We start from the raw sequence: 16,707 nt of genomic DNA on the forward strand, positions 1-16,707 counted from the left end.
TTTACCACTAATTCATGCTATTTTAGCACAGGTCTCATTTTATGCAATGAGATCTGGGGTAAAATAAGATATCTTAATGGTACCCCACATAATTAACTATACACCTTAGTTTCTTAAACTACTGCGCAAAAAAGACAGACTTTATGGTTTCTAATAACCTCTTCCCCTTGAATACCCAGTACTCAACCACCCACTCCTCCCCCAATATGGGAAATCCACAACTACCTGTCCCCTCAATCAGAATCATGGCCCCTCCACAACCCCACGCCTGCAAACTCTATTCTTCAGGTCTTCTAGTGGACACCCTCCTTCTTCCCAAGATACCACTAACTTGTGGCATGTCTTCCTAGAAAGGCCAGCAGCAAGAGGTAGAGTATGTCCCTCTTGCTCCAACTGCAATGCACCATACATATGTGGGAGCAATTTTTCAGGAAGCCTCTTAATGGTGGAATGGCTACATTTAAGGTAATTTGTGGCTGAAAATTAGTAAAGACAGCTGGCTAAAAATATCCAGAAAGTTCTTGGAAAAATTTAAACAATCTGATGGACATTTCCGGTGCTGAGAAAAAAGTCTGTGAATCCCCTTAGGAGGATCAGTATTTGATTAGATCATAATCAAAACCCTAAGAGAGAAAGTTAAATTATCAAAAATACTCTTTGGGGTTTAACAAAAAGGTTCAACAATAAGTATCCTTCTGTGAAAATGCATTTAAACTCTTAGAATATAAGAGCATAAGAGAAGCCAATACGGGATCAGACCTATGATCTATCTAGCTCAGTATCCCGTTTCCAAACAGTGGCCAAACCAGGTCATACCTGGCAGAAACCTAATTATTAGCAACATTCCATGCTACCAATCCCAGGGCAAGCAGCTGCTTCCCCATGTCTCTCTCAATAGCAAACTATGGACTTTTCCTCCAAGAAATTGTCCAAACCTTTTTTTAAACTCAGATATGCTAACCGCTGTTACTACATCCTCCAGCAAACAGTTCCAGAGCTTAACTATTCGTTGAGTGAAACAATATTTTATTTGTTTTAAAAGTATTTCCATGTAACTTCCTTGAGTGTCCCCTAGTGTTTGTACTTTTGGAACAAGCAAAAAAAAAAAAAAAAAATCGATTTACTTCTACTCGTTCTACACCACTCAGGATTTTGTAGACCTCAATCATATCTCCTCTCATCCGTCTCTTTTCCAAGCTGAAGTAACTGTTGATCGGTCTCTCATACCGCCCTTTAGGAATTTCAGCCCATTCTTCCATACAGAAATATTATGGTTCTGACATTTGAGGACTTCATTTCAATGAGGTTCAGGTCAGGACTTTGATTTAGTCAGTCAAGGCATAAACTCTCTTCCTCAGCCATTTTTTAAAAATTTTCACTTTTTTTTTCATCCAGTATAAGTCAATAAAGGAAAACACAAATAAGGCTAAGATAAAAATAAAGATAATGAATTAGGGGGGAAAACCCACTACACACACACAGTACTCATGACTAGTGTTCATCACACAAAGACCACACCTATAACAAAGGAAATTCAGCATACTAATGAAGTCATCCTATATAATAATTCTCACCTCCAACGTTCTGTCGCTGCTTGGGACCCTGGCTTCCACCGTGGTCTGCTAGGTGCTGTAGATCAAACTGACGTCATGAATCCCACTGATTGGCTGCGCAGGACGTCAGTGACAGCTGATTCCAAGGCAAGGGGAGGAGTATGGAAACACGTACTCCTCCCCCTGCCTGGGAATCAGCTGTCAGTGCGCTGCTCCCTGCCACTTCGGAGCAAGTGGCAGGAAGCGGGGCAACACAGACCCCCCACCCGACGAACATCAACACCCCGTGTCCCCTCATGCACCTCCCACTGAGTTCCATACTCCGCCCTCCCTCCGATTTCAACCCCCCCCCCGGCGTTACGGCCCCCTGGACCCCCCTTCAGCGACGCTGTCGACCCCCCCCCCCACGAAAACCGTCCCCCGCCGCAGTCGAGTACCTGTGCTGACGGGGGACCCCAACTCCCGACAGCCAAAGTCGTGTTCTGGCCTTCACGGCGTTCCTTCCTCAATGATCTTCTGTTCAAGTTCCTGTATGTGCATCTGACGTCAATCGCACGCACAGAAACTTGAACAGAAGATCATTGAGGAAGCAATGCCGCGAAGGCCAGAACACGACTTCGGCTGACGGGGGTTGGGGTCCCCTGTCAGCACAGGTACTCGACGGCGGCAGGGGACGGTTTTCGGCGAGAAGTGGGGTCGACAGGGTCGCGGAAGGGGGTTACAGGGGTACGTAATGCGGAGGAGGGGTGTTGAAAATGGAGGGAGGGCAGAGTCTGGAACTCTGTGGAAGGGGCATGAGGGGGCCTTGAACTGGGTGGGTGGCAGGCCAGGGAGGCTGGGAGGGGACACAGCGACACAGCGAGGGAGGGTGGGGGATTGCCTTGCTAGTGCCCGTTTCCTTGCCTTAAGAAACGGGCCTTTTTTTACTAGTTGGTATCATAAAATGGACCCATTATACTCTCAATGTCCACTAAATCTATGAGAGACAATTTATAGAAATAACAGAACACTATCCCATCTAATTTTTCTCATATGCAATTTCCAGATAAATAGAATCCCAAGAAAATATTTGTTTTGCTGAAATTTTACCATGTATTTGCATAAAAATAGTCATTCCAAGTACAAGTGCACAAAACAAACAGCTTCACACAAGACACCACAGACTTTCTGAATAAACTGAAAAATATCAAGCAATTACCCCTTCTGGTCACAATGGATGTAGAATCACTATACAGCAACATTCCCCATGCGGATGGCATAGCTGCATGTGAGAAACTCCTAAAAACATCCACACTGGACCATCAATACTCACCAGAAACCATTACAAAACTAATCAAATTTATTTTAACTCACAACTATTTCCGCTTTAACAATGATATCTATCTACAAATAATGGGCACTGCGATGGGCACCAGGACAGCACCCCAATATGCCAACCTCTTTATGGCTGAGCTAGAAGAGACATTTCTGAATACATACCACAGCAAACCCCTAAAATACTACCAGTACACATCATGACATTTTTATGATTTGGACTGAGGGGGAAGAAACTCTGAAACAATTTTACAATTCCTTCAATACATATCATCCTACAATCAGATTCAAAATTGACTACTCCCCAGAAAAAGTCAATTTTTTGGACACCACAGTCTCAATCAGCGATGGATATATACAAACATCCATATACAAGAAACCCACAGACAAATGCAGCTACCTCCACAACTCCAGCTTCCACCCTTCACATACAAAAAGATCTATTATTTACAGCCAAGCCACAAGATACCACCATATCTGCTCTGACCCAGGGGACAGAGACAGACACCTTGAAATCCTGACTGAATCCTTCGAACAGAAAGGCTACTACCCCAAAATAATCTCCAAGAATATTGCCTCCTCCCTCAAAACACCCAGGAAAAATCTGCTACAGTACAAAGAAAAAAAAAAGCCACAGACTGAATCCCCCCCTTATAGTGACATACAACCCAGAACTGGAAAAATTAAGAAAAATCATAAAAGATCTGCAGCCTCTACTCCAGGAGGATGAATTACTGAAAGAGATATTCCCATCCCCACCAGTGCTGGCCTTCCGACAGCCACCCAACTTAAAACACAACTTAATTAGAAATAAGCTCCCAACACAGACTCAAGAAGAAAAGAATGGCACACATCCTTGCAATATATCCAGCTGCAAACTATGCCAAAACATTTCACAGGACCCCACAGTCATTCACAAAGGAAAAATATTCAACATTAAGGAATCTTTCACATGCTCATCTTCCAATGTGGTATATATCATTCAGTGTAAAAAATGAAATGAAGGCTGCTACGCTGGAGAAACAAGTCAGATGCTAAAGAAGCGATTTAATTTACATAGACACCATATGAAAAATGCTAGTACCAATAAAGATGTCACGCCTGTGGGGCAGCACTTTACAAAACCAGAACACTGTACCAGTGATTTCATGGTAAGAATCCTAAAAGAGAACTTTAAAACAATAAGAACTTAAGACCTTTGAAGTCAGAATGATTAAATATTTTGACACCCACCAGACAGGACTTAAAGATCTGGGTTTTCTAGCCCATTATAAACCATAAAATTATTTCCGATCTGACGAAGAAGGGCAACCTTCGAAAGCTAATCAAGAAATGTATTAAGTTATGTCCAATAAAAAAGGTATCATCTTATTTTCTTTTCCATGTTTTATTTTGTTTTATTTCTATTGATTACCTTTAAAAGTGGACTAACAGGGCTACCACACCTCTCTACTGAAAATGAATAAATGATTTCAAAATAAACAATGTTTCTAGCCACATCAAGGAAACATCTGCACTTTCTGACCACAAAAGCAAATTGATATTTTCTTAGTAAGTATCATGACCATATCAACTTCTGATGAAAAAACGAAGTAGGGTGGAAATCTCTACAGGTGAAAAATTCGACAAAGCAAAGCTTCCTTCAGATAACATAACATTCATTCCCTTATCCTACTCAGAGCCCACCTGAATACTTTTGGACATAAAATAAATCCTAGGAATCCTTATAGCCTTGGGCAATTTGAGAACATCCCTCAGACACATTTTAGATAATTCCAGAGCAGATATTAAGCATTAGGAAAGTTGAGAAGTCTCTGGTTTCAATCAGTGGTCATATTCTCTGTCAATTCCAACTGATAATAGATAATCAAACCATCTTTGATATTGGCTATACAAATAGCTTGCAGGAGTCGCATCTAGGATTCATAGGCAGGCACTCATCGGTTCCAGCCTCTTCTCTTGGTCCTATTTCCTAGTTCTATCTTTAGAAAAATTACACAACTGAGCCAACAGACCCCTGGAACATTACCTCAACCGTAGACATAACTTTCTGTATCTCCAATAGAGATATCTCCCTCTGAAGCCTCTTAGGCTCAACACATAGACAAACTACCTTACATAGAACACTCTTTACCGTCTTGAATTGCTTGGCAGACTTCTCCTCAGGGGCCTTAATACTATTGGGAGGACAGTCCCAAACTGGGTCGCTCAAAGGGGGCCCAAGAATAGGGGATTCCAAATCAACACTTAGGAGGAGGCAGAGACTTCTGTCTCTGGAGCTTAAAGAAATTTTCTGGAGCTTAAAGAAATTCTCAGCTCCAACTGAGACACAGTGGCCCGCTCTTGATGGTGATGATGATGGGTTTTTATAGCCCACTTCTCTCCCTAAAACTAGGTTCAGAAAGGGATAACAAAAAACTGTAGTAAGTAAATACAATATCACCAAATAGCTACATTACAACAAGAGTTCCTGCAATTCATAACAGAAATTTAGAAAATAGATAAGACTTCAATTGTTTTTGAAAACAAAAATAAGATGAAGATGATGAAGATGCTCATATATCTACTGGAAATGAATTCCAATATTTAGTCATTTGAAATAATGAAGACTTTTCCTGAAAACTTTTAAGTTTGATTCCTCTAAACAAAGGAATTCTTTTTACAGACATTAACAGGAGATTGAAGAGGCTGCATATGTCTATCCATAGGCCGTTGGCCTGGAAGACATATTTCAGATGAATATATTTTTAACTTCGTTTTCCCTATCATCCATTATGACCAGCACTCCAGCTCCCAGGAGGCACATGTTTATGGCCACATGCTGCACCTGCATTAAATGTTATATGCTGGGAGGCACCTAAGATGGCAAAAGTGATTACACTCAGCCATAAACACCCAACCTCAGGGCAGAAATCATAGCAGCATCTCCGTGCAGTTCCCGTTTCCTCTGTTCTTTAATGGCAGGCCAAATGTATGATCTTCCTCTCTTCTTCAGCTATTCCATAGATTTACTTGAATGTGTAGTGTCATATCTTGCTGCACAGTCCAATTTGGGATCAATTTCAACTCAGATGGCCTGAGATTGTCCTCTTGAATTTTCTGATATAAAAGCAGAATTTGTGATCACACCAAATCTTATAAAGCAAAGTACCTGTAAGCACGGCACCTCCACCACCATGCTTCACATTCAGAATGAGGTTCTTACTTTGATGAAAATCAGACAATGCCTTCCAACAAAAAAATCATTTGTTAGTGTGATCAAAAGGTTCAATTTTGACTCATTTGTCCAGAAACCTTTTTTTTTTCATAATTATTGTGGTTCATCCAGATGCTCCTTGGTGAACCTTTTTAGAGAGCTAGGTTCTTTTTCTAGCTATCCTCTCATGAAAATCATTCTCATTCAGTTTTCTCCTGATGGCTAATGCATGAACCTTCATATCAAAATTATCCACTCAAAAATTAGAGATTTATATAAAAAAAGGAAGAAAAAGCCTCAAATGAAGATTTTACTGATGCCAAGGCTTTAGGCAGCCACTTTAAATGCGGTGAGTGTACTCTCTGCGATATTATGCAAGAGATTTCTGTGTTCACTGATTCATTGGATCATTAGAACTATTTCTTGAAAGCAAGAACTTCGTGTAAAACAGACCATGGGAGTCTTTTACAAAGCGTTGGTAAGCCCAACACAGGCTTACCGAATGCTATATCGGGACTACCACTGGCCCAACACTGCCGGCAGTAGTTCCGCCCCAAGTGTGCACCAATTCCGGAGGAAAAAAGAAAACCTGCGTAAATGGCTTGCGTACCAGTAACCTGATGGTAGTCGGGCATCGCTACGCACTGCCCAGTTACCACTGGGTTACTGCTGGAGCTCTTACCACCTGAATGAGTGGCAGTAAGGGCTTCCCACTGCATGGCCACATGGTAAAAATTTCTCTTACTGCATGGCCATATTTGTCTGGAGGCTTTTTACCCACTGCAGTAAAAAGGGCCCTGGCATGCAGGAAAAACGGCCCCTGATGCTAGCAAAAGGCCCTTTTTCTCTCAGCTTGGTAAAAGGATCCCTATGTACGTTATTGCCTGATATGTTCCTGTGATAAGAATTGGTCAGACTTCAAGAAGACTTTCTGTTCATCTAACGGAACACAATTGTTCATTGCAGACTAGTAAAGTAGGTCTGCCTCTGGCGGCTCATTGTTTACATCTGAAGCATTCTTTTCATAAATTGCGGTGTAGTTTTACAGCGAGTGGCTCAGCTACGTAGAGGAGACAGACGTAGGATATTGCTTCAACAGGAGCAGAAGTGGATTTTTGCGTTGAAATCATTGGAACCCACAAGTTTGAATTCATGTATAGAGTGGTGTCATTATTTTCTGAATTGCTGATTGGAGGAATTGAGTAAAAGCATCTGACAATCACCTGTGAAAAGAGGTGGCCATTTTGAATGACTGACAGCCTGTATGAGATTTTTGAACATGTATACATTGCAGCAAGTTAAGCCTAATTACTTTTCTTCTTTCTTTACAATAGCCCTGACAGTTTGGACCCTGTTGAAGCAGCTAAGCAAAACACTGGCCATCATTGGTCTGGGGTGTTTGGAGAATGATTGAAGAAGCTAACTCTATTATGTGCTGCTTAAAGATAAGTGCATTTGATATTTGGATCAGTAAAGCTGAGGATTTTCTCACTGAATATAGTTGAGCTGTGGATTGCCTTTACTGAATAGATGAAAGAAGTGACTTCAATATTGCTGTATACTGAGATGTTTTATGAAAACTGAAAAAAATATATGTTTATATGGAAGGTTTTTGCTGATCATGAAGAGTAGATCTTAGTGATCACACCTAGACTTTGGATTTGGAGCTCTTTGAGGCTTTTACTTTCTTTTTTTTTATATAAATCTCTATTTTTGAGTGGATCATTTTGTTTGGAAGCTATCATTACTGATTTTTGTGATTCTACACCCATGTTTTATGTTAAACTTTCATATCAGCCATAGTGAGAGAAGCCTGTAGATCTTTAATGTTAATTTGGGGTTCTTTATTACTCCATGAATGATATTTATTTTTTTATTTTTGTTACATTTGTACCCCGCGCTTTTTCCCGCTCATGGCAGGCTCAATGCGGCAGGCAATGGAGGGTTAAGTGACTTGTCCAGAGTCACAAGGAGCTGCCTGTGCCGGGAATCAAACTCAGTTCCTCAGGACCAAAGTCCACCACCCTAACCACTAGGCCACTCCTCCACTACAGTTTGCTCTTGGTTTAAATTAAACAAGTTCATAATTATTTTTATATTTGAGATTCATAGACTTTTTTTCAGCACCATATATATTTTGAATAAATCATATACAATGATTCCAAATATAACCATTTCATGTTGCTTTGGTTTAATTAGAGTGAGCAGCGTCTTTGCTAACATAGCTTCTTTTTGGTTGGCCATCATTTCCCTTAGGAAGGATATGAGCACAGGGATAAAATAAATACCACTTTCTTTCTAAATTTAGAACTAAATTCATCTCAAAATACTTGCCAGGATAATTCACTTACATATACAGAAATAAGAAACAAAAAAAACTAGCTGTAGGTGACACCTTTTTATTGGAGCTTCATTAGGTCTGTAACTCTTTTCTAAGTTAGTATATTGTGCAATTCGGTAACTAATAAAGGAAGCATAGTTCTCAAAAGCTAGGCCCAGATGTACTGTTAGTGCAAATGAAAAGGTAGCACCTACAGTGTACTGTACGACCTTTAATTCTACATAATCTACTTCCACATAGCCACAGAATCAGCTAATTGAACAAATGATATCCGGTTTGCTATTCAACTACACGGCACATCTTACCTCTCTTCACTTTCCAACCGTTCTTCCAGCTCTCTTATTCTTCCTTCCATTTGTGCAACAAGCCCTTCTTTATTAGACCTATATGAGTTTTCAAAATGGGCAAGTCTACTCTTCATATCCTTGTGCTGGCAACAAACAAATGTAGATTATATTATTATACAGTCAGTGATGACTTTAGCCTTCAGTTGTCCCTAGGTGCTGTCTGTGTTCCTTTCCCTTTAGACATTTTATTAATTTATTACACTTGTACCCAGCGTTTTCCCACACATGGCAGGCTCAATGCGGCTTACATAGTAGAAATAAGCAAAAGAATTACAAACTCGTAAAAAGAATATACAGTGCAATTTTATAAGATGCATTTTGCACTTATATGCCACTATACAAATGTTACAAATAAATTATTCTCTTACTATGAAAAAAATAACATTCTTTGGCCTTATAGCGGCACAGAAAGTATTGGGTTTGTGATAGATGCTGTGCTTTAACCCTCAAGATGAGGCTGATAATAGCCCATAGTTTACTACTGTATTGTTGCTACTTCCAGGCCATCTAGTGCTGCCCCCTTTCTTTCAGTGTAACTCTACCACCTACACTTCTCTTTGAGCTCATGGCTTCTACCAGAGACACCAGCAGCAGATCCTGGAGACAGCTACAGAGGATGTGGATTGCCAGCCCCCCCCCCCCCCCCCCCCCCAAATTTTGATACAGTAGGCACAGAGGCATGGGAAGATTGTGTAAAATTCTAGGTCTATATACAGGTTTCTACATAGAGTATATGCCAGTTCATTTCATATAAAACAGTAGAAAAATACTTATACTTTTTAATTAGAACATGTAATAGGAAAAAGCTAACTGGCACAGTTCTGTCAATTCTAAAACAGAAAATTGGACAGCTCATTTTTAGATAACTTTGAATTAGTTTCTACTACAAGCATAGATCAAACTAGAATATGGGGGGGAATTTCCAAAAGGTTTAATCAACTAAAATAAGACGTCAGCTAAATAAACAGTTTCTGAAAATGTAGTTAAACTCCCTACATGCACACAGCACACATATTTAGCAGGAAAATAGTTGGATGAAGGAAAGACACGGATTTTCAGCAATAGCTAGTTGACATACCTGACACTAAACAAACTGCAGACTTGAAATTTGAGAGGTTAGATTTAGCCAGCCAGAAGTAAGAGAATTTTTAGTCACAGACCTAGTCATTAAGTTCAGTTGTAAAGACATATAAAGATAACTAGTTATATTAACTGGTTATTAAGCTCAGTTGTAAATACACCTAAAGATAACACGTTACTATTAACTAGATAATATTACCTCCCAGCAGGTCTTTCAAAATTGACCCCATAGTAACGCATTCAATAAAGTTACTTAAAGCCTAATTTGCCCAATGATTCTACCTTTTACAACTACAACCAACTCTCAGCTGCAGCTGAAAAAGCGTGACTGCTTGGAGGATAAATATCACCCCTTATCCAAGTCAGTGTTGATTTTCCTTGTTGATTCTCTATCATTCTGTGTATACAAGCATACAAGTTCTCCTATATAATTCAATTTCTAGTGCTTTTACACCACCCTTCCTAAATATCTACCCACCTAGGCCCCACAACTTTAATGGATAGTACTTGGCCGCCACCAAACCGTTGGCACTGACCCAGTTGGTTTCCAAGGCATTATAATATGTTTTTACCAACTGGTTGGCATCCAGATGTCACTAGGTCATAATTCCTGTATCTCCTTTTTGTTTCTATTTTATCACCTTGGTATACAAAATCCGGCCATCGCTAACCTGCTGGCATAATCCTAGTTGGTTTCTGGGGCATTCTAACCTGCTGTTTCCAATACAACTACGCCGAGGCTGGCAGTGTTGCTAGGTTGCCCTTTCCTTATCTGCTTCTTGTTTGCTTATCACCGCTCCCCTTGTCGCTGCTCTAAAAGGTGTGAAGGGTAGTTTGTTTGTAGTGCTGCACCCTCTCAAACCTGTTCCTCACCGCTGTTTAGTATATTTGTCTCAAGCATGCATGGACTCTGCAACAACATTGGTTTTTACCATCCCTGCTGGTTGGTTATTCCAGGCATTGCTTGAAATATAGACTTTCTGGCATCAAATCACTCTCAGTAAATAAACATTTCCTTATGTTTCCTCTGAACCTCTCTACCATCTTCATATTATAACTTTTCCTTGACATTTCTTGAAGCTTTTAAAATGTATGAAAGCCTGTTATATGCCTATCATTACTCTTTTTCCCTATATCTATACACTTACACACACACACACACACACTTAAGAACAATTGTATTCAGTATGGATGGATCCAAGGCCCATTCCATATAATGATATTTAGTATTTAGCTTCTACCCCATCCTTTTATACCCTCCTTCCCTATTGGTTCAAACTAATCTGGCATAACCAATAGGTCCTAAGACTGATTAACCTGCTGCTTCCATGCAGTTCATAGATCTCAGCTGAGCTGTTTGAAATGTGACAGATCTGTAGTCAGATTGAGCCATAGGTGCATGTGTGGTGATGGAGAGGGACGGGTTCTTGGGTGCAGAGCTGAACAGCTTCATTACAGATAAAAAAATATTTTTCAGCTAAAGGATCAGGCCCTGAGAACTGTACAAATGGATTTTATATTATATTTCTGAATATTAAGCCTAATTGCATTGTCTACAGTATAGAAATATGGCAGAAAGAAAAAAAAAAGTGCCTTACCTGTCTTTCCAGTGAAATCTTGTCACACTCCAGGTCATGTCTTACAGTTTTCTCCTGAAGTAGTTCACTCCTCGTTTGGTCCATCTGTAATTCAGGGGAAGAAGTCTTTTTTTAGAATCCTAAATGATAACTAAGCTTGCTTAATTAGGCTCTGTACTTCTAAACTCTGATCTAAATTGCCACTTTGCAAACAAATTGGCTACAACACAGCCCTTAGTAAAAATAAAATAGCCATACTGTTTCACAACAAGAGTGGACACAGGAGTGAAAAGACTGCACAAATGGGACAAACGCACAACGTCAAGCAGACTGTAAAAGTCGCAGATTCTGTACATATAAAGACTAGCCGTTAAGCCTGTTAAAACGGGCGAGTATTGGTCTGTTCTATTTTCACATCTAATTCCCTCCCTCCCAGGAGCCTTCTTCTCTCCATTGGTTAGCCTCGCCCAGCTCGCCACAGTGGCTCCGCCCAGGAACATCGCGGTTCTCTCCACTGGTTAGCGTCACCCATCTCGCCGCAGCGGCTCCACCCAGGGACATCGCGTTTCTCTCCGTTGTTTAGCCTCGCCCAGCTTGCCGCAGTAGCTCCGCCCAGTAACATTGGGCATGATGTGGTGAGCACTCGCACCACCACCTTTGACCCCCCCCCCGGCCTCGATCCCCCCTCTTTCCGCCGTCGCCGTGTTACCTCCCGTGAGTCCTGCCGTCAGTTCGCCTCCATCGCTCCGTCTGTTTCCCTCTCAGTTCCGCCCTTCCTTCCCTCCCTCCTCCTTCGATTTCCATGCCCATGTCCAAGACCTGCTCCCTATTGGGCTGTACTGCTGGTGGAGGCGGGGCTTGGACTCTATCAACGTTCGGTCTCTACTGCACATTTGCAGGTGAGTTTGTCACATCTCATTTATATAGATTAATGGATGGTGTCAACTGCACCCAGAAATCTGCAACTATTTAGCAGTCTGCATGGTTGGTATGTTGACATCTAATAATGTATACCAAATAAAGAATGAAGTAAAGCAGCTTAAATGGGGATCTGCTATAGTAAAACAGGCCTACAATATTACAGTCACACCTCATGCAAAATAAAAGTAGGTACACCATTATTGCCCTTTTTTATTCTAACATTTTGTACAAGAAATAAAAATATTGCACATATGAAGTGATTTTCATATGTCTTTGCTGCTCACGCATACAGGCATAACAACTCACTTTAACTTTGGTTAATTGTGAAGGTCAAAAGAAGCCAAGAACATAAGAATATGCTTTTAGTTAGGCACCTTCTAACCTTTAAAACTAGATCTTTGACTAATCACATGTTCAAGGCAGGTCATCTGATCAGCTCCAACTAACATCACACAAATAAAAAGCATAGTGGTAATGCATGCAGAAACACGTATCTGTCTAAAGCTTGGGTTTTAGAACAGCGCTCTCACATTCTGGAAAGTTAATGTCATATCAGCCACTGGAACGCTACCTTTAACTGCTGGCTCGGATTTAGAGAAAACAGATTTAACACATTTATGAATCTAATTGCTTTGGTCAGGCCTTCACAGCAGTATTTTCACTCTGAGGTCTTTCACATAACTTTATAAATGTTTAAAGATTATACAAAAGGGCACTTTTATACCCTATGGACAATATTATGTGCAAATTCTGCCTTGCTGCTCAGGGGGGAGGGGAAGACATCTTGACTGGTAAGTTGAATATTGTCAGCAATACTTAGGCATGACATGTGGTTATAACCAAGAGTCCATCATGTTTGGTTGTCTATATGATTGACATGGTGGAGACTTAACAACCAGTGTTTTAAGCATGGGTGGCTGGGACCTGTACAAAGTGGTGGGCATGGCTCTGGCCACCGTGTGGGTTATTATCTGCCATCATTTACTGTTACTGTGTGGTCAGGATTTCACACTAGGAGTAAGATTTTATTTTGACGTTTCACAGTCATTGCAAGCTGGAAAATACCATATATTTTACCAAGATACAAGAAACAGCATTCTAATTGGGACACCTGTCAGAAATAGAGTAACAACATTCCATCTATGTGACAGCATGAAAAACATTAAGAGCTGAGCAAAGTGTTTAATTTTTCCTGCTTGCAAACCTTTTCCACATCAACTCAAAGTTCTTGACTTGACTATTATTGTCAATTGCCTTCAGGGCATTCAAAGACAGTTTCGGCCACATCTTTGCTCATCCACCTTAATGTATTTTCCCTACCACCCTCTAGAAAAAAAAGATACAATAACACTGCACCAAGAGACCAGAAGCATGAATGCCTTCCTAATTTGCTGGGTTTAGAAGTCTGTTCATTTTGCATTGTATATTGTTGTGCTCTACTTCTGCTTTCTCTGCACGTCCCTAAACTCCAGAGCTGAGCTGTTCAAGAGGTCATGGAGAAGTAACTTGTTCCCCTGCCTTCAGTGATGCAGAGAAAAAACAGAAAATAAAACACCCCCGCCCAAAAGTAAAGCATAATGAGTGACTAATTAAAAAAAAAAAAAGGAAAAAGCAACTATTAGGAGGAAACTGTAGATGTTAGAACATTTTTAACAGGCCACATTGTAATTCTACAAACTAAGCCATTACTGTGCTCTTACTGTGCTTAAAAACTGTGACCAATGTGAAACCGAATCAGCAGGTTCTGGATGAAGGGAGGCATTCAGAAGATAGTTTTGGTGCGATTTTCTTGTTTTGTATTGAGCAATATATCTTTTGTATTTTCTTTCGTTATTCTTTCATTCACTTTGCTTTAATTCATAACTAAATAAATCTATGATTATTGGATAGCATAAACTGCCATGCTGGTTTTACCAAACAGTGGTTAAGTCACATGTCAGAATAAACTGCAAACTGTAAAAAGAAAAGCAGGTTATGAACCTTCATGTATCCACACGCATTAATATATAGGTTTTGAACAAAATTTCCAATATTTCTGTTTTTCTTCTTATAAAGTCAACACTAACATCTTGTCTCTCTTCCTATTGGATTCCACTTGAAAGCAGGACTGTCTTCTGATATGGTTCAGCATCTGATATTGTTCCTATCTGTTATTTATGCTTGCAGTTCAAAAGCCATGAACATTTATTTTATTCTTTAAAACCTTCCTCCCCCTGCTCACCACCACCAAGTGGAGCTTAACCATTGTAGCAACAGTCCCTGGCTGTGGTGATGAGAACGACCACTAGGTGTTGCTGTTGTATGATTGTGGGAACCCCTGGAAGGAGCTGTGGGGGAAAAAAAAAACACAGCTCTGAAAATATAATATTACATTGTATAAGACTTATTGAAAGGTTGTGTTTTATCTTTTTTATTATTTTTTTTTTACAGGTGAGGGAAGGGGAGACAGCAGTTTCCTTGACTTCTTTTGACTTCCAGTTCTGTCTCTGGGGCCACAGCATTGAACCTTTATTGAGAACTACAAGGGATTTCTCTCCATTTTAACTCCCTCTTATTTAAGCCATCATTGTGAGGGCTATTCTCAGCCCCTCTATGAGAATATTTTTTATAAATATACTTTGTATGTGGAAACACCACATAGAGATTTGAACATTCAATTCCAGCATATACTTCAGCTGGCCAGCCCTGGATCCTATCCAAGCTGCACCTCGTTTCTCCATAGAAGGAGGGAGGGAGATTCCACAGATGAACACCAGTTTACTTTCAAACATACTCCTTTGAAAATAAACTGAGCATTGCAGTAGATGGTAGACCCGTCCCAAGAGGTTGTGAATACTACCTCTGCTTCAGCTTGAATCCCAGCTGGACTCGGCAACAACCAGACCCAGAGATCACTACATCGACACTGGATCTTCAGATCCATCATCATTTAGGGGTATAATTATCAACATGGGCTACCATTAAAACATGTTATTTTATTTATTTATTGCATTTGTATCCCACATTATCCCAACTTTTTGCGAGCTCAATGTGGCTTACAATTCATCGTGGATATGGGAAATAGAGGGGAACATACATTTATTACAACAGAGAGTTTTGGATTAAATGATAGTAATAAAGCAAAAGATAGTATAGAACATTTCTGGATAAGTCAGAGGTTATACAGTTACATGTGTTGCTCTTTGTTGTATATCTTGTCGAAGAGATAGGTTTTCAATTGTTTGCGGAAGTTTGTCAGTTCATAGACAGTTCTCAAGTTGCGTGGCAACGCGTTCCAGAGCTGCGTGCTCATATAGGAGAAGGTAGATGCGTGCATTAATTTGTATTTCAGGCCTTTGCAATTTGGTGGGTGAAGGTTGAGGAAAGTGCGAGAAGATTTTTTTGCGTTCCTGGGTGGAAGTTCTATTAGGTCTGACATGTAGGCTGGGGCGTCACCATGGATGATTTTATGGACTAAAGTACAGAGTTTAAACGTGATGCGTTCTTTGAGTGGGAGCCAGTGTAGTTTTTCTCGTAAGGGTTTTGCACTTTTGTATTTTGATTTGCCGAATATTAGTCTGGCTGCCGTGTTTTGAGCTGTCTGGAGTTTTTTTGAGTATTTGCTCTTTATAGCCGGCGTAGAGTGAATTACAGTAGTCCAAGTGACTAAGTACCAATGATTGTACCAGGTTGCGGAAGATGTTCCTTGGAAAAAATGGTCTAATTCTTTTTAGTTTCCACATTGAATTTTACCACTAATGTGCTATTTTGGCAAAGGTACCATTTTATTCAGTGAGACCTAGTTACTAATTACCGGGGTTAACGGTAAAATAACATGTCTAAGCGGTAGCCCACGTTGATAACATCCTGCCTTAATAATTTAACATACAAACATTGGAAGGTGATGATCTGCAAGCAAGCAAAGCAGCAAAACACAGCTGGTGTAGAAGAAGATGGTTTATTTTTTTAAAAATAGATGATTTAAAAAACAAAAGTAGATGGTTTATTAAAAATAATAAAAGTACCCGACATTACCATATTTCATCCAAAAGGCTGCATCAGGGATAAAGCTGTAGTCCAAACATACAAATGAATTAACAACAGAGAAATAAATATTAAATTATATCAAATATATTTTCAAAATAAAACAGATAAAATTAAATGAAAGACTGCAGTCATAAAATGTAACAAACACAACCACAATTGTGTAGGCATGCAAAAGAACAAGCCACATCAATAGGTGTACAGACACTGCATAAACTGACTATAATTGCAACATCATGTAGGTGCGTAATTCTATATAGTGCAACTTCAGTTGCATGCACAAATCAGGTTGTACTCTGATTAGCACGTGTAACTTATCTTAACAACTACTACTACTATTATAAATCACTTCTAT

General features: G+C 40.0%; 1 protein-coding gene across 6 annotated transcripts in view; it reads right to left on the reverse strand.

Moving 5' to 3' along the window:
- Positions 1-16,707, reverse strand: part of CGNL1 (cingulin like 1) — a 229,473-nt gene that overhangs the window by 14,862 nt on the left and 197,904 nt on the right. For all 6 annotated transcript variants that reach the window (XM_030188928.1, XM_030188953.1, XM_030188921.1 and 3 more), the window contains exons 15-16: positions 11,430-11,513; positions 8,710-8,834 (exon numbers count right to left, since the gene is read on the reverse strand). In XM_030188928.1, coding sequence (XP_030044788.1) covers positions 8,710-8,834; positions 11,430-11,513 — 209 coding nt within the window. The remainder of the gene's footprint in view (positions 1-8,709; positions 8,835-11,429; positions 11,514-16,707) is intronic.

Source organism: Microcaecilia unicolor, chromosome 1 (assembly GCF_901765095.1).
Source record: "Microcaecilia unicolor chromosome 1, aMicUni1.1, whole genome shotgun sequence".
NCBI lineage: Eukaryota > Metazoa > Chordata > Amphibia > Gymnophiona > Siphonopidae > Microcaecilia > Microcaecilia unicolor.